This window comes from Saimiri boliviensis, chromosome 4 (assembly GCF_048565385.1).
Source record: "Saimiri boliviensis isolate mSaiBol1 chromosome 4, mSaiBol1.pri, whole genome shotgun sequence".
NCBI lineage: Eukaryota > Metazoa > Chordata > Mammalia > Primates > Cebidae > Saimiri > Saimiri boliviensis.
The window spans coordinates 94,526,155-94,547,458 of record NC_133452.1 but is presented as its reverse complement, the minus strand read 5'-3'; the positions used below and the strand labels follow the sequence as shown (position 1 = coordinate 94,547,458).

The 21,304-nt window shown below is 34.1% G+C and overlaps 1 protein-coding gene across 2 annotated transcripts in view; it reads left to right on the top strand.

The window, feature by feature from the left end:
* Positions 1–7,908, top strand: part of CRISP1 (cysteine rich secretory protein 1) — a 33,944-nt gene extending 26,036 nt beyond the window's left edge. Inside the window, exons 6-8 of one of the 2 annotated variants that reach the window (XM_010333995.2) lie at positions 931–1,028; positions 3,358–3,446; positions 6,743–7,908. In XM_010333995.2, coding sequence (XP_010332297.1) covers positions 931–1,028; positions 3,358–3,446; positions 6,743–6,870 — 315 coding nt within the window. In that variant the 3' untranslated portion in view covers positions 6,871–7,908. The remainder of the gene's footprint in view (positions 1–930; positions 1,029–3,357; positions 3,447–6,742) is intronic. The other variant, XM_003923104.2, reaches the window with a different exon arrangement.
* The last annotated feature ends 13,396 nt before the right edge of the window (positions 7,909–21,304 follow it).

The following is a 21,304-nucleotide window of genomic DNA, read 5'->3' as shown; positions in this document are numbered from 1 at the left end:
TAAATATTTGAGTGTTTAATCCCACCATTCACTTGTAATGTAGGCGACAGCATTGTTATATCCCATTTTAAAGCTGAGAAAATGAAACTCCAAGACATAAAGCAAATTTCGAAGTACACCCTACCCAAGAAGTGAATGATGGAATTTAAGCCTGGGTCACTTTTCCTCAAAAGCCAACTTTACACTATGTACTCTACACTATGCCTGTTCTCTGACCAATAAGGAAAAGTTTCTTCCAAGCTTTGATTTTTATATAACCACCAAGCAGCCTTCATCATGTAAACTGATAAATAATCTTGTCCACATAAGTTTGACAAGAAGGGGAGAATAAGCCAGCACTCATGACAGCCACTCATGTTTTGTTCCAATAAGAATGAGTCGTAGAGAGTTGCCATGGAGTTTTGATCATCTCTGAGTATACTGGATATGATGGGATAAATGAATCCTATGCACAGCCATATACTGCCCATGTACAGAAAGGCCACATTCAAGTACCTTTTGAACATCAGCCTGTTTATAGCAAAATGATCAACACTCCCTTTTGTACCTTTACCATTTCTCTACCCATCTCTCCTATCCCAGAGAAAATGAACATTGGGATTTTTTAAAATTAGAAATTACATCTAGAAGCCCAACTTATTTTCAAAAAGGAAAACTGACAATAAACAGAGACAATGCCAATCATCAAATCACCCTCCCCTGTCAGCTGATTTTCTCCACTGGTTTTCATTGTGTGTGGCTATGTGTGTGTAGGTGCATGTCTGGTATCTAGACACACAGAAATCCTTTTGTCTCTATGACTTCTTGTTAAGCCATGCCCAAAGAAAACCTAAAAGCAAACATGTTTACTTTTAACCATGGATGACGATATTGAAATTATAGTTGTGTAGTAAAATATCTAATCTGTAATAAACAACTCGATCTTTGCAGATTGTTTGGGCCTCTTCTTACCTGATTGGCTGTGCCGTTGCATCATGCCGCCAGAAAGGATCACCTCAATATCTCTACGTTTGTCACTATTGTCATGAGTACGTATTATTCATTTTTAACATATATATCCTCCTAAAGTAACCCAATCTAGTTTTTCAAACATTGGCTTTTTTGTGCACAAATGTTTATAGCAACTTTATTCATATAGACAAGAGTTGGAAATAACGCAGATGTCCTTCAAAGATGAATGATTAAACAACCTATAGTTTGAATCTCAGCTACTTCCTAGTTACGTGAAAACAGGTATTTAGTTGTCTATTATTTTATTCCTTTGCCTGCATTTTCTCTTATTTAAAAAAAACTCCATTATATTTTCAGAGCAATTTACCAACAGTCTTCCTACATGTCATTAATGCTTCAGATAATTATTATATGAGACAAACTAATTTGCTTAAGCAAAGAAACAAGAACATTTACTTCAACCAAACAAGAGTATTGTTAGACCAAAAGAATAGATATGCAGTAGAGTCTTGAAATGGGAACGAATGGAAAGAGCCAAGTGTCTTTCCCTGTACTTAGCTATCAAGTCAAAAAGTTGATGTATGTCATCTCTTTAAAAATTAAATTTACACATTACAGATTCTATCACAGATACTAGTTGCAATTTCTAGAAAATTTAATCTGATTGTTTCAGTAAGGGTCTGGTGCACCTTCTTCTCCTATCAGCTGTGATTATGAAGCAAAATTAAGTAAGACAAGGATGACTGCAAGGCCCCTCTGTGTGGCTCCAGTGATGGTTATCAAAAAAGGGGAGATTGTTCAGAGCTGGATATTTCCGCCTGATATTTGACTAAAAATGCCAGTTCAATATCACTTCTGCTGATGAAAGTTGGCAACAGGTCATTATGTATTTCCTTCAGCTACATGTATTTCCTAGATTAACACATAAGCCTTTCCTCCATAAAGTGCACTCTATGCATGGTACTTAACCACTGTCTCTCATGTAGGTAGCATAATACAAGATGTTCAATATAAATCAATGAACATGATTTATTTGAAAACACACTATCATACTTCACATTTTCAATTGGGGCCTTCACTATCACTATTGACTCAGAGTGTAATATCATTATATAATAATTCTATATGAGTTACATATAAATTGTGTTGAAGACAATAAAATCTCTTTGCTCCTACAACACATCATTTGCAAAATGTATTTGCAGGGGTTGGTGGTCTGCAGTGAATTTCAACTGATCCAAAAAAGAAAAGCACAAAACATGGAGATCTATGACAGGAGAATTTTCTTGGTTGATGATTAGTCCAAGCTGCTGACTAAATTTCTTACAGAATTTAGTAATAACCTCCTTTTCAAAGAGATATTTTAGCAGCCCAGATAAACAAATACCAGATTTTAAAAGGCTTTTTAAAACCAGAACATTTACTTTTTTAAGTTATGTTAATTAAGAAGCAGAAATTATTTACGTTGTGTTTTTAGAATTGTCTTTTGTTTTGTTTTGTTTTTCCTCTTGAGCTAGGGTCTTGTTCTATCACCCAGGCTGGAGTGCAGAGGTGTCAACATGGCTCACTGCAGCCCTGGCCTTCTGGGTTCCAGCTATCCTCCCACCTCCCCACCTCAGCCTTCCAAGTAGCTGGAGATACAGGCCTGCATCACCAGGCCTGACTTTCCCCCCACCCCACCATGCTTATCTCAAACTTTTGGCTCAAGCAATCCTCCCACCTTGCCCTCCCAACGTGCTGGAATTACAGAATTACAGGGATAAGCCATTGAGCCCTTCCTTTCTTTTCTAAAGTTTCAAATTAGTCCAGAACTAGAACTTCTCATCTACTCTCTTTCCCACACCCCAGCACTTTAGTTTTATCCATGCTGATGTACTTTCTTCTTATATACAAACCATCTGTTTCAACAAAAGATATTCACATGTAACAAGTTTCTCATGACATAGTGAAAGATGGAGTTAGAACCTCTCTAGTTTGCCTCACTTGAGATTTTCTTCTTAACACTGGTAAGAATCATGCCCTTTTAAGTGACGGTTTACCGAGTCCTTGTAGGTATTAATGAAGAATAGCGTTCTATTGTAATTGCCTCTAAAGCCCTCTTGCTTGTAAGTTTTCTTGCTTGTACTTGGCAGTATCCAAAGTTTCCAAGTACTGTTAGGACTCGACTGTCCAAAGAGATGTGCACATTGCCTGAAAAATATTTTCATGTCACTCAGATTTATTGGTTCTATGCGCTAAAAACTTATAGCTGTAAGACTGGAAATCTTACACCCGTCTTAAAAATTATCACTGTTCTTTACAAGAATGTTTACACAATTTGATTTTAAAATTGGTTGTACACTGTAAAATGTTACTTGCATTTTTCACAGATGGGTTTTATGAAATCACTTCTTTTTATTCTTTAAGGGGAAATGATCCTGACACAAAGAATGAACCTTATAAGATGGGCGTTCCATGTGCAGACTGCCCAAATAACTGTGAAGACAAACTTTGCAGTAAGTTTTATACATTCTATTTGTTTGCATTTAACCCATACATCCTTTAAATTAAGCATTGAAAAATATCACGCTTTTCTACAACTTTCATCTCACTCATACCACAGAAAATGTGCAAATTATTTCTGCTTACCCCTCCCCAATTGCCAGAGTGACTCAGACCACTGATTTAACTTATGGCAAAGGAAATTACAATGTCTAGGTCTGAGAACTCGAGTTCCCACACAATAGATTAAAATACCTAATTAGAGTCAAATAAGAAAGAATGTTGAGGTAAGTGTAGATTTTTCTCTGCTCTCTAAAAAGTTCTTGGCCCCCCTTATTGCAGTCCATAATTTAGTCCCATTGCTTTCAGTTTACTGGTGTTCTCCAATTGCCCACTACTCCATGACTACCCAGGTTGCCTGACCACTTACAGCAGTATGCAGTTTTTCCTGAGTGATCCTTATTCTTCTGTGCTTTTTGTGAAACATCTAAGAAGTTAGCTGATGCTCACATTATTCCTTACAGCCTCTTTTTTTTTTTAATTTCTTGAGTAAATCTTACCTAAAGTGAAGTATTAACCAAATGGGTGTCATTTATGTTTATTTCCTTAGGTAGCAAAATTTCATTTTTTAGAGCCTACCTGCAAACATAATTTCTAAATTATTAGGAATAATCTTAAAATAAATTATATTAGCACTAAGTTATGGAGAGAAAATAAACCTAAGAAAAATATTCTGTGACCTCCAACTTGAAAGGCCAGAGGCTTATTTTTCTTCACCTTACCAGGTTACTCTAATTGCTCTTAGAGTAAAAAAGAAAATGAATTCTTCTTCCTTCTTATACCTTTCTCTCATTTCTCTTTTTTTTTTTTTAACTCTTTTGTATATATATTTTTGAGACAGAGTCTCACTCTGTTGACCAGGCTGGGGTGCAGTGGTACAATCTTGGCTCACTACAACCTCCACCTTCCAAGTAGGTTCAAGCTATTCTCCTGCCTGAGCCTCCCAAGTAGCTGGGACTAAGGGCATGTACCACCATGCCCGACTAATTCTTTGTATTTTTAGTACAGATAGGGTTTCACCATGTTAGCCAGGCTGGCCTCAAACTCCTGACCTCCTGATCTACCCTCCTTGGCCTCCCAAAGTGCTGGGATTACAGGTGTGAACCACCGTGCTCTGCCACTCTTTTTTATTTACTTCTCTATCTGTGTCCCTCTCTCTTTCTCTGTATCCACTTCACTTTTTATACCCTATTTCTGGAAAAAAAAATTTAGTTGGGAGAGAGATTCAGCTCCAACCAAAAAAAAAAAAAAAAAAAAATCAAACAAGTATCTATGCCTTAGGGAAAAAGGGGATGACAATTGAGTAGATTTTTAAAATCTAGTTGAGAAAAGCAATGTCTGCAGTGATATAACAATTTAACCAAAGTAAAAGAAGAGTAGGAAAGAGAGAAATATTACTCAAGAAGATGGATTCTATCACATAGAAGATGTATATTATAAGCCTTTCTTCACTTTTAAGTGTATGAGAAAGTGAGAGCTATTAAAGTAATACATGAACTCAAGTATTAAACATATTGGGCACAAACAATGCTAAAAATATAAGACCTGGACATGCAGATATAATTCATTTAGTGTAATTCAAATAAAATTGATAAAAACGATAATTCTTAGTTATAATATTAGGAAAAGTATATAAATTAAGAACAACAGATAAAAGAAAACAATAGATTAAAACACTTTATAGATTCAATGAAAATAACGTTACATCTAAAGAAAAAAAAATCCACTGATAGCATATTTCACCGGAATACTACATAAGAGAATAAACTAACATAACGATGGATAACCAATTTAAAAAAAAAAAAAAGAGTAATGACTTTGGCAAATTACTAATTGTATGAAGAAGAAGCAGAGATACACTATCAAACATACAATTGTTCAGGCAGCAATATAACATTCTCATTTCATCTCCTTGTTTCACCTTGATAAATCTGTTGTAGTTATTCCCCAAGTTCCTGAAAGGTGAATCAGTTTAATAATTTAGGAAGAGGAAAATGTATATAGCATAGAAGGATATTGATTATAATAATAAACAGTAGAACATAAATTTAAATTTAAAATTTATAAAATTGTTATAAATGTCATGCAATGATCAAACTTTAAAATTGAAAGAGAAGAGATACATGGAAAAAATTAAGCTGACCACCAAGTTACCAAGATTTGAGATTCAAGACTGCATAATAAAGTCAGAAAATATTTAAGGAGAGAAGGAATTAAATTACTGTTATTCTTGCCTTTATATAGAGACAAATAGTTACATTTGTTAGTTGTGATAGAGACTAGGTTTAAAATTATAAGTTTTTTGGTGCTATTACCACAAATTTAAAATATTGGGTATCTTTATACTGATTGGAGAATTTTGTGTGCATTTCTGTATGTACCAGAACATAGCTGCATGCGCATCCATGGGTTAGAGCAAGGTGAGAAAAAATCACTAGAATGTTAATCAAAATAGCCTCTGGGCGGCCGGGCGCGGTGGCTCAAGCCTGTAATCCCAGCACTTTGGGAGGCCGAGGCGGGTGGATCACAAGGTCGAGAGATCGAGATCATCCTGGTCAACATGGTGAAACCCCGTCTCTACTAAAAAAAAAATACAAAAAATTAGCTGGGCGTGGCGGCGCGTGCCTGTAATCCCAGCTACTCAGGAGGCTGAGGCAGGAGAATTGCCTGAACCCAGGAGGCGGAGGTTGCCGTGAGCCGAGATTGCACCATTGCACTCCAGCCTGGGTAACAAGAGCGAAACTCTGTCTCAAAAAAAAAAAAAAAAAAAAAAAGCCTCTGGGTGGATGGAGAGATTATACATGCCATTGTATATGTGCTTTTAATTCCATTTTTCCATTGGCTATACATTACTGCTAATAATGTAAAGCAAATCTTTAGCTATTAAATAATGCCGCATTAGATAATTAGACAAAAAGGGTGAATATTTTATATTGCAATTGCATAATTAATACTTTCAAAATGACAGTGTCATTAAAAAGATGATTCCTCTCCAATCTGTTTATATTGGATTTAAAACGTTGTGATAAAGCCTGTTTTATACAAAGACAAAAATTTTACCTTTTTCTTTTTTACATGACCTTAACTCATTGCATGTTTTGCATTCAGATTTAGTTAGCTTATGCTAATCAAATTTAGTTAGCTATTGTTAATAAAAATTCATCTTTATGCCTTTAATAAGATGGTCTCTTTCCTTAGCAAATGAGATTTTTAAAAGACAATGTTGTAAAACCATACTACTTTCTTTCAGCTAACCCTTGCCTCTACTATGATGAATACTACGACTGTGATGTACAAGTCCATTTTCTTGGATGCAACCACTCAACCACTATCCTGTTCTGTAAAGCCACTTGTCTGTGTAACACAGAGATAAAATAGGTCTTCATTATTTGCAACTGTTCTGTGCTGTGATGATGAGGAAGAGATGTCTGTTGTATCATGTCTTTTGCATAGTTTAGTAGCTTCTGCTAAATTTTATTTGACTTTAATCACGCTGGAGGTCTTAACTACTCTCCTAGTACATCCTGAAGTAACGTTTTTTAAAACTTTCTCAGTGTTGGAGTAAAAAGTCAAGTCCAACACCTGCCTTGAATTTAAATCATGTGATTTATAGTTCTTAAGTTGGCATAATTCAACTTATGGTATAACTGGGTCCCTCAAGAGTAACCTGGTCTAAAATAGGTCTTACGTGATTCAACTCCCACCCCTGCTTTCCCCGTGTTTTCAGTCACTCCGATTATCTTCCCTGCACAACTAACATTCTGTAATCATTCTTCACTTTTAAAATTTTACCTCTACTTTAAATCAGTCATTAAAGGAATCCGCAAAACAAACAGAGTCCAGTCTCATCTTGCATGGTAAATATCACTTAATTGGAACTAGTTTAAATGTCTCATCATTTTATTGACACATCTATATACACACTTGTGAATCATGAAACAATAAAAAACTTCATGTGCCATTAATTTAACAAAATATGTATTCTGTATTGATTACATACAAGATGCATGTTTATATATAGAGAGAGAATAAATATAGTTTCATTTCATTTCAAAGACAGTGTAAAAGATATATAGAAAATAGTATGAGAAATAAATAAGTCCCTAAAGACATACCAGTCATATATTATTATTGCCAGATGAGGGTAAATAGCTTCTGTTTGGAGATTCAGGAAAGCCTTAAGGGTAGAATGAGGAACATCTTCTGAATAAACAGGGCTGCAAAGTCTTTCAACATAGTGGAACAGGACAGTTAAGGCAAACTAACATAAAATGCACTGAAGTCTTAGCAAATATTGAAGGGCCTGACATGGGGAAAGGGAAGGCCTGAAATATTTGGTCAAGTTTTAATATTATATCAAATTTATACCAAGCCCTACCTACTTGTATATTTCTTTACTCATTTCAATAGTGTTTGGGGGGAAAAAAGATACCGCTCACTTTCCAAAAGTTAAAAAGTAAGCCATTCTGCATTATACGGTGGTTCTTATCACAAGTGTGAAAATTCTGTGTGGCTCCAAAATAAAAGGACAATTTGAGGATGATGTCCTCTTGGCATGAACCACGACTTTCCATCTAGATCCAAGGGGATTTCTCCCATGTAAATGATTCAGACCCTTTCTCACTTTTTATTTAAACTACATATGTTAGGTCAATCTACTTGATTGTATCTATCTTTTGAGTAATTGTCATTAGCATAAACATGGACATACTAACATTAGGAGAACAGTGACTCATCTCAGGACTCTGTAATAGGTTGGTACTTTATAGCTGAAATATTTCATAAATGGAACTCATAACCAAAAAAAATCAAGGTAGTAATAATTTACCCTAAGAAAATTAAATGTGTGTGCTATAGAAAATCTTTACTTATTTTTGCATTACCAGGTATTATGATTTATCTTGCCTTAAAAGTAAATTTATTATAATTTATCTTACCTAAATTAGAGTTCTGAATTTTGCATGCTAGATAACCAACTAATCCTGCAGTCTACTGTTACATATTGGCCAGCAGTGATACTGTGTTCTTACACTACAATATGCTCTCTCTAGAAAATAACATGATACTTCTCAAAATTTGCATTCCAGTTATATCTCTCCCCACCTTGCATAAGAGTAAGCATATTCAAATATTTCTTAAGGGTTGGGGAAGGAAGAGGAAGGGTAAGTCTATATCTAAGGAAAATCAAATAAGCAAGTAACAAAACAATGTCTTTGTCTACATTATCCAAGTTTAATATGCTGGCTTCTTTCACAATAAATTATATTTATTAAATGTAAAAAGTGTTTCCCCCCAAAATATCTCAGAGCACATTAACTGTGTAAAAAATACCCTGTAATGAAGAAGATTGGGGGCGGAGGACGACCTCATGTATACCATTCTTCTATTATCTCAAAAGCTTTCAGAATCACACATGTTGTTTGGAAAGTTGTAAAAAGAGCTATATTAGATGACAGTGGAAAAAACTCTTATTTACCACGCAACACCTTTCTAAAAAATGGGAATAGTCTTACATCCCTTCCTAAATGTTACTGAATAAAGAATAAATATTAACAAATGATTTTGAAGCACAAACAATATTGAGTGACAGTCTGTACTTTCACAGTAGCAAACAAAAATAGTTCTGGGTGTAGAATATAAAGGTTAAGAGTACGAGCAGAGGTGTCACCCAGCTGGTTTGAATTCAGGGCACAATATGTGCTTGTTCTGTGATCTCAAAAAAGATTATTTTTCTTTGTCCTCACCCATAAGTTATAGTAAGAGATAGAATCTATTTTATAGGTTTGTTTTAAGGATTGAATGAGTTCATATGCAAAATGCCTAGAAAGGTATCTGGTGCTTAAAATGTGCTCAATAATTACTAGTTGGCATTGCTGTTCATTCTCTCCAAACCCCAGCCCCTGAGCTCTGCCCTTCTGACATAGTTGAGTGGTGCACTCTGGACTCTTCCCTTTTGTAAACTCAGCAGTGAACATGTGTTATGGTGCTAAGTGAACTATCTCTTCCCCATCCCAAATAACATAACAAGTATGGAGTAATTTATAATACAATAAAAGGGCTGTCACAGAAATCTATAGTATAAAATTGCCTTTGATTAAACAAAATATTCAACTTAATAGAAACATCTGATTTCACCACATTATTCAGTAATTCAATGCAATTGCAATGGAAATATCCAGAAGAGCTTGTATAGAATTTACAAGTTTATCCTAAATTCATTTGGAAAATGATTATCCAATAGAGTCCACCAAAAATAAAATTAAATTAAAATATATGTTTTTTGATAAGGATATTTATGTACTGTATAAGAAAGATAATTTTTGGAAAACAGTATTAAAATTAAAATACTAGGGTAAGAAATTTAAACAAAATTATGACATTAAATCTTGAAAGTATTTATTTGAAGACAATAATTTCACTGGAAAACTTTAAAAAAAAATGTATATAGGCAGAAGTAGAGCAAGTGAAAGGTTAAGATTAATTTTTAAATCTTTTATTTTAAAAGATCAATATATAGTTGTTCTATGTGACTTATGTATATTTACATAAATATATAAAAATGAATCTATACATTGATAACAATGAAACTTATTGCTTTAGAAAAAAAAGGAGAGAAAAACCACTAAATAGATACAGAAATACACATGCTGTTAAATAGAAATGTTATCTCTTTCATAATGCAAAAAAAAAGTATTTCAAATATAGTTAGAATTATCTTTCTGTCAAGTTAAGAATAAATTAATCATATAATAAAATCTACCCATCAGAAAAGTGGGAAGAGGCAACCATTTTCATATATCATTAGTGGGAACTAAAAGTTTGTAGGAAGACCCCTATTTAATGATATCAAATGATATTAAAATAACATGCTTTCTGATTTGTCAGTTTCTCATGAAGGAATGTATTATGCTGAAATATTCACATGAAAAAATGTGTCTCTATAAAGATTTTTACTTAAGCATTATTTGTAATAAAGGAAAACTAAAAGCTATAAAAATATATTTAAATGCAGAAATAAATGGGTGAGTAAATTAGGAATGATCCATGACATGAAATACTATGCAGGTGGTAAGAAAAATGATTAAAGTTTTTATGTTCTTATGATGAGAGATGCAGTTTTCTAAAAGTCAAAATTATAGCATCTGTATATATACATGTGACATAATCTAGTCTTTCTCGCCCCCTCCACTTCTGCTGTTGCTCTCATACCTCCTTTCACTCAAGCATTTTCGGATTTTTTACATTTCTAACATCATAACGGGAAACACTCTATACCTTTGTGAGTTATTTGAAATATTTAATCCTTCGATTTCATTTAATTAAATTACATAATTTGAAAAAAATGCAGATAAACCCTTTTAGACGCAATGTTTTAAGTAAGTAAAGGAATGACAGTGAAAACAAAATATTAAACAATGAGCCTTTAGTGTTGGAAAATATTAATATATTTATATATTAAAAATATATATAATATATATTTATTTATATAATAAATAAATATATATATAATATATATGTTTATATATACATATATACATGTATATATGTATATATATATAAACATATATATTTATTTATGTTAAGGGCTAGAGATTTCAAATCATATATATGTATATATATATACATATATATACATGTATATATTTATATATACATGTATATATATGTATATATATATACATATATATGATTTGAAATCTCTAGCCCTTAACTGTTATTTTAAAATTGTATTGAAAGGACCACTTATGAAACACTTCATGAAAAACAAAATATTTTAGAACATAATTTCCTTTATGCATAGTGACTGCAGCCAGAATTTGGATTCTAACAGAATATGAAACACAATTGAATCTCGGCAACATATCGATCCTCTTCTAGGATTAATTTGAGAAGGAGATGATTTGCCTTGTTTATTTTGTAATAATTCTTATTTACTTCAATTTAACAAAACTAAAATTTTCATGTAGAACCTTACATCATAGGTTTATCCTATTCTGTTCTTACCTGAAATAATAACTAATAACAGAGATGAAGAGGTATTCACTATGCAAAGTACCTACAAAAAATATGTCCTTGTGATTTGGGTGGTTTAGCTGTTTTATTCCATCCCTATGTTTATCTAATGCACCTTGCATTCACTGAAGAAACAACAAATGCCCATACTGGAGAAATGAAAATTAAACAAAACTAAATTATCTTAATATTTATGTAATAGCAATATGTTAGAGAAAAGAATAGCTAGATAGATGTAGAAACCAATAGCATAATAGATAAAGCAGGTACATTGAAATGTATGCATTGCTTATCTTTCTATAATGTGATAGAGTAAGAATCTCTTAATTTTTAAAAAAGCTGCTCTGCATTGAATAATGAGTAAACAGAATTGCACTGACACTTTTTTACCTTTAAGAACAATCCTAAAATTTCATAGAAACTTTTTACAATACAAACTTTGTGGCTCATGGCTAGTATCAAAATGAAGATCATTTCTTCATAAAATGTATGTTTAATGTCAAATTAGTGAGTAATTCATCATTTTGTTCATGAAACGGGTGATTAAATTTGCTTATAGTAAATAAATGATTGCTCATCTTGGCATCCTGACTCTGCACAAGCCTAATAAAATATATAATTTACATATATTGTCAAGAGAAAGGTGAATTGAATTTCACTAAATTCTCAACATCTTATTAATAGAATAAATAATAGATTATTGGTAGTGTCGTCTTTCAAAGTTGATTTCCAAATGTACTTTCCTGAATTTAACAATCTGTACTGATATTTTCTTTTCTTACCTTTAGTTTAATCATCACTCCAGGAAAATTAGCCTAAGCTAGCAGCTATCAAAGGATTGCTAGAGAATCAATCAGAGGACATCTTCACCAACAAAACCTGGGAAACCTGCCCAGGAGCAACAGCAGGATATAGGTGGCTATAAAATTATCTCTATGGTAAACATAGGCAAAAACTTGCCTCAATAAAACACGTATTTCAGGTTGAGCAAGATATGGGGTCATACGGTGTCACCAAGATTCATACTTGTAAAAGAAAAGCTAGGTAAAATCGGTGAAAATTAGCAGGGAAGTCTCCTCAACCTCCACAGACTGGCTAGAATTTTGTCCCATACAAACATTTATCAGTCATGAAACTTGCTCCTAATGATGTAAATATCCTGCAATTTACCCTCTATTAATGTCTGTTTCTAATATTACAATGATAAATCAAGTTTTCTTTTTTTTTCCTTGAGTTTTAAAAAATATTAAGTTCTGGGGTGCATGTGCAGGATGTGTAGGTTTGTTACATAGGTAAACATGTGCCACAGTGGTTTGCTCCACCTATCAACAAATCACCTAGGTATTAAGCCCACCACACATTAGTTATTTTTCCTAATGCTCTTCCTCCCTCTACCCCAACCCCCAATAGTGTGTGTTGTAGGCCTCCCCTTGTACATGTGTTCTCGTCGTTTAGCTCCCATTTATAAGTGAAAACATGGGGCATTTGGTTTTCTGTTCCTATGTTAGTTTGCTGAGGTAATGTCTTCCAGCTCCATCCATGTCCCTGCAAAAAACATGATATCACTCCTTTTTGTGGGTGCATAGTATTCCATGGTGTATATTTACCACATATTCTTTGTCCAGTCTATCTTTGATGGGCATTTAGATTGATTCCATGTCTTTGCTAATGTGAATACTGTTGCAGTGAACATACACGTGTGTGCACTTTTCTAATAAAATAATTGATATTCCTCTGGGTATATACACAGTAACGGGATTGCCAGCTCAAATGGTATTTCTCCTTCTAGATTTTTGAGGAATCACCACACCATCTTCTGAAATGGTTGAATTAATTTATATTCCAAGTTTTCAATACATTGGCAGATGAAGCATGGTAACCCAGGAATGCGTATCAATATATTAAAGTATTTCATCTAAGAGAAGATGCCATTAATTTGTAAAACACAATTATTCTGTAAGTCTCCTTAAAAGAAAAAGACTACTGTGGAGGTTGAACTACATGTTAAATAAATCAGCCTAAGAAAACGTCAGGTGACTGCATGAGTCTTCATCCTCCTTTGTCTCCCCTTGTCTGGATCACTCTAAAAATTTAGCTGAAGCTTGATAATTTAAACCTTTTCAAAAAAAATCATTCCTTCTAAAACTGGAGAAGACTAAGTAAACTAAATCTGTTTCCTGCTTCTGAGGTTGGATGTAATGAGTACCAATTCTGTGTCCTCTCACTAATTTGTTTTTAAAAACCATATATAAGGAATCTATGCAAAATACACATTTATAACTTAGATTAAGTTACAATCTAACTTAATTAAACTTAATCTAACTATGGAAAACTACATACCTGCACATACATTTGCAGCATAGTTCCTACTATGGATTCTAAAATTGTTAAAGCAATCTCAAGATAGGTAGCATTTTTATTTTTTATCCATTGTTTCTTTGCAGTTCTATTGTTTACCATTTAAATATTTAGTAAATGTAGTGAACAATTTTACCACTTAAATAAAAAACACTGAATCACCAACTGCACAAGAAGAAATTGTGAACACATATGACACCTTCAGGAAAGGAATCATTTTACTAGCCAGCAACATGCTGAACATGGTAAGATCTAAAAAATAGCAACATCAATATTGGCAATAATAGTAATGATACCTACTGAGATTTTGTTAAGTTCCATGCACTTGCAATATACTAAAAGTGTGATCCTCACAACAAACATGTGAAGTAGAAGAAGAAATAGAAGCCCAGAGAAGGCAAGCAAGTTTCTCACCATCATACAGTTAGTCAATGACAGAGCTCCGCCAGACTAGCTTCATGCTTATGTACCCTAAGACAGTACGTCTCAAACTTCAGTGTCCTTAAGAATCTTCTGAAGAACTTAGTAATCCTGGGCCTCACTCTCTAATATTCTTATTCAGAAGGTCTGACATGGAGACTAACACAAGCTTCCAACTGATGCTGATGTTGCCAGCACGTATGGCAAATATTGATTAACAAGTTATCCATGCATTTCATAGCTTTCCTCACTGGGCAGTAGTCCAGAGGCTAAGACAATCATCTGAGATTTAAGATGTCCAGATATTTAGCCAGTTGATGTTGCCAGATAAAGAAAAAAAGTTGGTAAATTTACTCTCTAGTTTCACTGCATTCCATAAAAACTTAGAGAAACTGTCTTTCCACTCTAAATCTGCTATGTTGTTCCACAAGACCAATTTAGGAAAGTCTCAGGTGCATGAGGTAATTAGCCTCACATTCATTGCCCAGCAGTATCACTCAGGTTTATGAGCGCCCTCAGCCTGCTTCCTTGAACCCTGGACTGGCCTAGAGCAGCAAGGGTTAGAAATAGTGCAGGCTCTGGATGGCGATTTAATGAACAACTTCTTCACACAAATGACGTAAAGAAGGAAACAAATGAATAAAAGAGAATTTCAAAATTTTAATCTTGGTCGTCTTAGAATCCAAAGTGTGACTTGAACAAAACAATACAAATCAATGGCTATCATAAGCATTCTCCTGTTGGAAAAGTTGTAGCTAACATGCATATGGTGCTTATTATTGACAGGCAATTTTCTAGTACCTTCTTACATTGACACATTTAATTCTTCAGTAATCCTGTGAGGCAGATGATACTAGCATCTCCATTTTACAGATAATGACACTGAGATTCAGAAAAATTAAGCACCTTATCCAAAGCTATAAGCACTGAAGCCCATATTCAAATGGAAGTAGGCTAGCTGCAGGTATTCTGCTCTTAGCCACTTTTCTTCCTTAGGAAAAACAGGGTCCAAACTTCTTGGTTGCCAGATGAGCAAATAAGTGTGGCTAGAAGGTACTAAAAAGACTGAAGAATAAATAAAAAAATGTAGCCTTATATGAGCTTATTTTAAAATAAGGTTTCTCATTTTTCTTATCTAAAAACAAGATTTAAGAGACTTTATTACTGGGGAGTTAAGATGAGTACAAAGGAAACATTCAAAAATATTATAGGAATGCATATATTCAAGTACTAAGGTACAAAATTATAAAATAGAAACAAGATTATAAGTAAAGTTTATTACTAAAACCGAGTAATATTTCAAAGGCAATATGAAAATATAGAATAAGCTGTTTTATAAGCAATGCATGGGGTGTGTGGAGTGAGCCTGATAGAATTAGAGTTGGAGTGAGGAGCCAAACATAACTGCCTGCAGAGATTTTTCAATAACAGAATAAGAAGTCATTACCTAAAGTGATAGCTAGATTAAGTAAAATCACTTGTTAAAGCTGGAATCCATAGCTTTGGTTCATCAATCATGAATACTCATTTGTGACTTTATTCATGGATGTATCATAAAACAGTAGTATTTTACCAACAGTAATCAGAAGTAACATCCTAGCTAGTTTTCTCAGGTGGTCTGAAGTACAAACTGGATATAATTAGTGTTGCAGGAGGTTTCACTGGATATGATAAGCAGACTCTGAGATGGAGATTAGCATGCAGAATATTTATTAGGGAACAATCTACAGATTTATTTTTAAAATTTACCTGTCAAGGAGCAAGATTCAGCACAGGAAGAAACTAGTCTGTGATACAGTCACAACACAAGCCTTAGCTAATCCCACAGGAAGCTATAAAACTAGGAAAGCTCTTCTAAGTTGTCCTGAACTGGAGAAAGGTAGCCTGTAATGTGCATCTACCAGTTCTGAAGTGGCCTTGCCCATTGAAGGGAGCATGGCCATTTTCAGAAAGGGCAGACAGTAGAGTTGCTTCTGGGCAGGACTCTCATATTCTGGGTGAATATGCCCTTCAGAATGATGATGCATCACAGCATCCCTTACAAGCAGCCAGCTGAGATTTAACCAGGTAAGTTCCTGTCCAAAGTATATAGTAACTTGGTCATAATAGGCAAATTATCTTTATTAGCAAGTGCAATAATATTCCCACTGCTGGGAGAACTGAATGTGTTATATCTCTCTATTCCTTACACACAGCCATAACAAATGTGTCTTTCTTTGTATGAAAAATTTGAAACCTGAAAACCATGTTTTTACACAGTGCCAGACTAACGAATTATCATGAATTATTTCATTCATCATGTAGCTTAGTAAATTCATTAACATAACATGTAATCCTAGGATGTTAACATCAGATGGCAGCACAAATATCATAGTTAAGACTTCTTCCACTGAAAGAAAAAATACTGAAATTCTAAGTTAGGTTGTCATTCTAAAATTATTCTAATGTGTAGCTAAATAACTTACATAAAAGTCTGTTGAAAAAACAATGTTCACCTTTTTTTTTTTTTTTGGCAATCTTTCGCATGCAGATATACTGGCAGTCCTTTAAATTGATGTAGAGAAAGAGAGGATGAAACAAGCTTAGGGAGATTATTTATCCAATACCTGCTGATAAACAGGTCCTACTTTTCACCTTACTTGTAGAACAACTACTGCTGAAAAGTACCTGAGAGCATATCTGTGCCTCAGTTTCCTAATGTGTAAATAGAGATAACAATAGTACCTCCATTTTGGAGTTGCTGTGAGGAAAAAGTAAGAAAAAAAATTTGCAGTCTTAGCAACAGATTCTAGTGTGTTGTGTTACCTATTAATTTTTATTATTGACAATTTTAAATATAGATGCCAAACACTATAATTCTTTCTAATCATAGTTATCATTTATTAATTCATCACATAGTACAAGATTTAGCATGTAATAATTACATGGCATGGATTTTCACATCAAACCTTTTAAACAAACATTTTAATAGGAATTATGAGTCAAAGAAACTGAGATACCAAGAGATAAAATAATATGTCAGCGGTAAACCTATAAATAAATGATGGGTTGGATTTCTATCTTGGTATATCTACTGAAAGTATTTCCTTAAGTCTTTACTACATCAGAAAGAAAGGCTACAACTGATTGTTATTATCAAACTTGGATTTTGTGAATTTAAGGACCTATGCTTTATTTTTCCTATCATAATATTCAGGAGTAATTTCATTATTTAAATTTTTAGCTTATAAGTTAAGGATATTGCTAGATGTGTTTTTAAAAAAGCTCTAGACACATCATGGAAATTTTAACAAGATCATGAGTTTGATATTTACCATAGAACTGGAGTAAAGATGCTAAAAAAAAAAAAAAAAAAACAGAACGATGTCAAAGCAGTGTAAACGGATACAACTCAAAGAACAGGAGTGGAAAATTCCAAGTACGGATATGCAGTGGGTCTGCATGGCCCATCTTCGTGCTCAAATTTCTCCAGGAGTTCTTAACTTCCTGGCAAGAGGAAGTTACATTATGCCATCTGTATGTGCATTTGTACCCATACTTGACAGTGAAATGTGATCTAATACACAGGTTTTTTATTATTGTTATTTAATTTGAATTCACATTTATAGGTTCCAAATTCAGGTCACCAACTGCAAGGATCAGACAAGGCTGAACTCTAGCTTTATTTTGTTCTTGGTATGTTGGGTAGAGCTGAAAGAAAGACATAAAATCTGAGTGCCTTTTAATAGCTGTTGGCAGTCCCGTATTCCCTGTTCTTTCTCCCACCAGATACACATTTTCTGTCCGCAAGAGAACATCTCAGCCACTCTATCTAATACCTCCTTTTCTTGGTTAGCTACCTCCTTTTTTTTAAATTTATTTTTTATTTTTATTTTTTATTTTGAAACAAAGTCTCACTCTGCTGCCCAGGCTGGAGTGCAGTGGCACAATCTCGGCTCACTGCAACCTCTGCTTCCTGGTTACAAATGATTCTTTTGCCTCAGCCTCCTAAGTAGCTGGGATTACAGGTGCACACTGCCATGCTCAGCTAATTTTTGTATTTTTAGATGGCATTTCACCATGTTAGTCAGGCTGGTCTTGAGCTCCTAACCTCTTGATCTGCCCGCCTAAGCCTACCAAAGTGCTGGGATTACAGGTGTGAGACATCGTACCCAACAACTTCCTCTTTTTAACTGACAAAAACCAGAGGTTGTCAGACCTTGAGTGTATTTGTTGTTCTTGGTTAGCATTAACACAGCATTACTCTATAATTGGCAAGGTAAGACAAATAGTTATTTGGATTCTACTTTTACAAAACTCTTTTCATGATTCTGGTGCAATTTTTCCTTTTTTTCTTTTATGGTTTATTTTTGAAGTTTCATTTCTCTCTGCTTTCCTGATACAATTTTTGCCAAATCTTGAAACCAAAATTCCAATCTTGACAGGCACTTAACTCTTCAAACTTCATAAGATGCACCCCTCCAATTGTTACAACTGTTAACCCATCTTAATTGCACTCACTGTGCTGATATCAAGACATAAAGGAGAGAAAAACAGTGCAACAAAATCCTGTATAGCAGCCCAGACTTTCTCCCTGGACTTTTGACATCTTCCACTGAAGGCTGCTTCTTTCTGCTGCCCAGAAAATGCAAGAAATAAACCATGTTAGGGACATATCAGAATTCCACAGGCTTTTGTGGCCACTTCAGAGAACTCTATTAAATTCCCTGTCTCACTACTGACATTTCCAGAGCTAAATGAGGAACACAACATAGGTATCTATTGCTTATATTTCTACTGTATAATAAAATTATTGATGTCAACAATTTTTGGAGCATATATACTCTTAAAGGATATTTCTATTAGGCTAGCTTATCAGAATAAACTGTCCCTGTCCTCTATAATGAGTCTGTGTATTAACACTCCTCAGTAGCCCCACTTAATACTTGAGGCACAAAGACATATATTCTCAATCTTTTTCTTTCTTTTACCTAGATCTAACACAGACTACAACACTCTCATCTCCAGCCTCTACCCCTTCTCTGTGGGACTGTTATTTTCAACATATTATTATAGATTAAACAACATGGTACATTATAGTGCAAAACTTTAAAGACATTGAAAATTAATCAATTAAACATAATTATTTAATTATAAAACATAAAATGTTTATGCATGTAATCATAAAAATATTAAAAATTATAAAACATGATTTTTATTATGAAGACTGCTATTAAATATATTACAGCTATAATTAAACATTATCCCTTGAGTAATGAAAAGATTTGTTTTGCAAAAACTCAGTAGTTGGTTACCCTAGTCATAATCTTTTATGTCCTACTGAAAGTTTTGGGCTCTTCAAAAATAAAAAGTCAAACAGGAAAATAAGATTTCTGTCTATTCCCAGATAATTATGCAGGCATATAGAAGTTATTTTTCAATTTTTAAGGACCTCTTGTAAGGCAAATATAGTGGTAACAAATTTTCTTAATATTTGCTTGTCTGAAAAAGATCTTATTTCTCCTTTGCTTACAAAGCTGAGTTTGTCTGGATGTGAAATTCTTGGTTGGAACTTCTTTTTTTAAGAATGCTGATTAGCCTGCCAATCTCTTCTGGCTTGTAGGGTTTCCGCTGAAGGTTCTGCTGTTAGCACAATGGGGTTCCCTCTGTAGGTGACCTGTCCCTTCTTTCTAGCTGCTTTTATAGCAACATGGATGGAGCTGGAGGCCATTATCCTAAGCAAACTAATGCAGGAACAGAAAACCAAATACTACAGGTTCTCACTTAGAAGTGGGAGCTAAACACTGAGTACTCACAGACTCAAAGAAGGGAATAACAAACACTAGAGTCTACTTAAGGGTGGAGGGTGGGAAAAGGATGAGGAATGAAAAGCTACTTATTAGTCACTATGCTTATTATCTGGGTGACAAAATAATCTGTATAGCAATCCCCTATGATGTGAAATTTACCTGGGCAATAAATCTGTACATGCACTCCTAAACCTAAAATAAAAGCTTAAAAAAAAGACTGCACAAAGGAGGAAATGATGCTTTAAAAAGACTAATGAGCTATCAATGGCAATCCAAAATAAATCTTAGGGTGTTAAAGAAAAAAGAAATTCTTAGAATGCAAAATTGTTTTAGAACATTGCATTAATAGCTTTAAATTGTTTCATAAAGATTAAGCATGCATATCTACTAAAGGATTAGTCTATTTTGTTCCTAAGATAATTGATTAAATTTGCTTATATTAATATTGCAAAGACCAAAGATTATTGGTCATCTCAGCACCCAGAATTCTATACATAGGATAATAAAAGGTACAATTCACATGTATTGCCAACAGAAAGGTGAAACCAAGACAAATTGAACAAAATTTTCCATATTTTCTTACTAGAATGAATAGTAGATTTTATTCATATCTATAACTCACTTCATTGCCAGGAGCGTCCTGATTTCAGAGAAGTTAAAATTCGAAAAAAACAAAGTGTGTCTGAAATATGCCTGTATTAATCTGTTTTCACACTGCTGCTAAAGACATACCCAAGACTAGGAAGAAAAAGAAGTTTAATTGGACTTACAGTTCCACATGTCTGGGGATGCCTCAAAATCATGGCAGGAGGCTAAAGGCACTTCTTCTGTGTCAGCAACAAGAGAAAATGAGGAAGAAGCAAAAGTAGAAACCCCTGATAAATTCATTACATCTCATGAGACTTATTTACTATCACAAGAGTAGCACGGGAAAGAACCACCACCATGATTCAATTACCTCCCCCTGGGTCCCTCCCACAACATGTAGGAATTCTGGGAGATAGCATTCAAGTTGAGATTTGGTGGAAACACAGCCAAACCATATCATTTCAACCCTGACCCCTCCAAATCTCATGTTTTCACATTTTAAAACCAAGCATCCCTTCCCAATAGTCCCTATTTTCACTCTGTCGCCCCCCAGACTGTAGTGCAGTGGCATGATCTCGGCTCACTGCAACCTCCACCTCCCCCTCCCGTGTTCAAGCAATTCTCCTGCCTCAAGCAATTCTGAT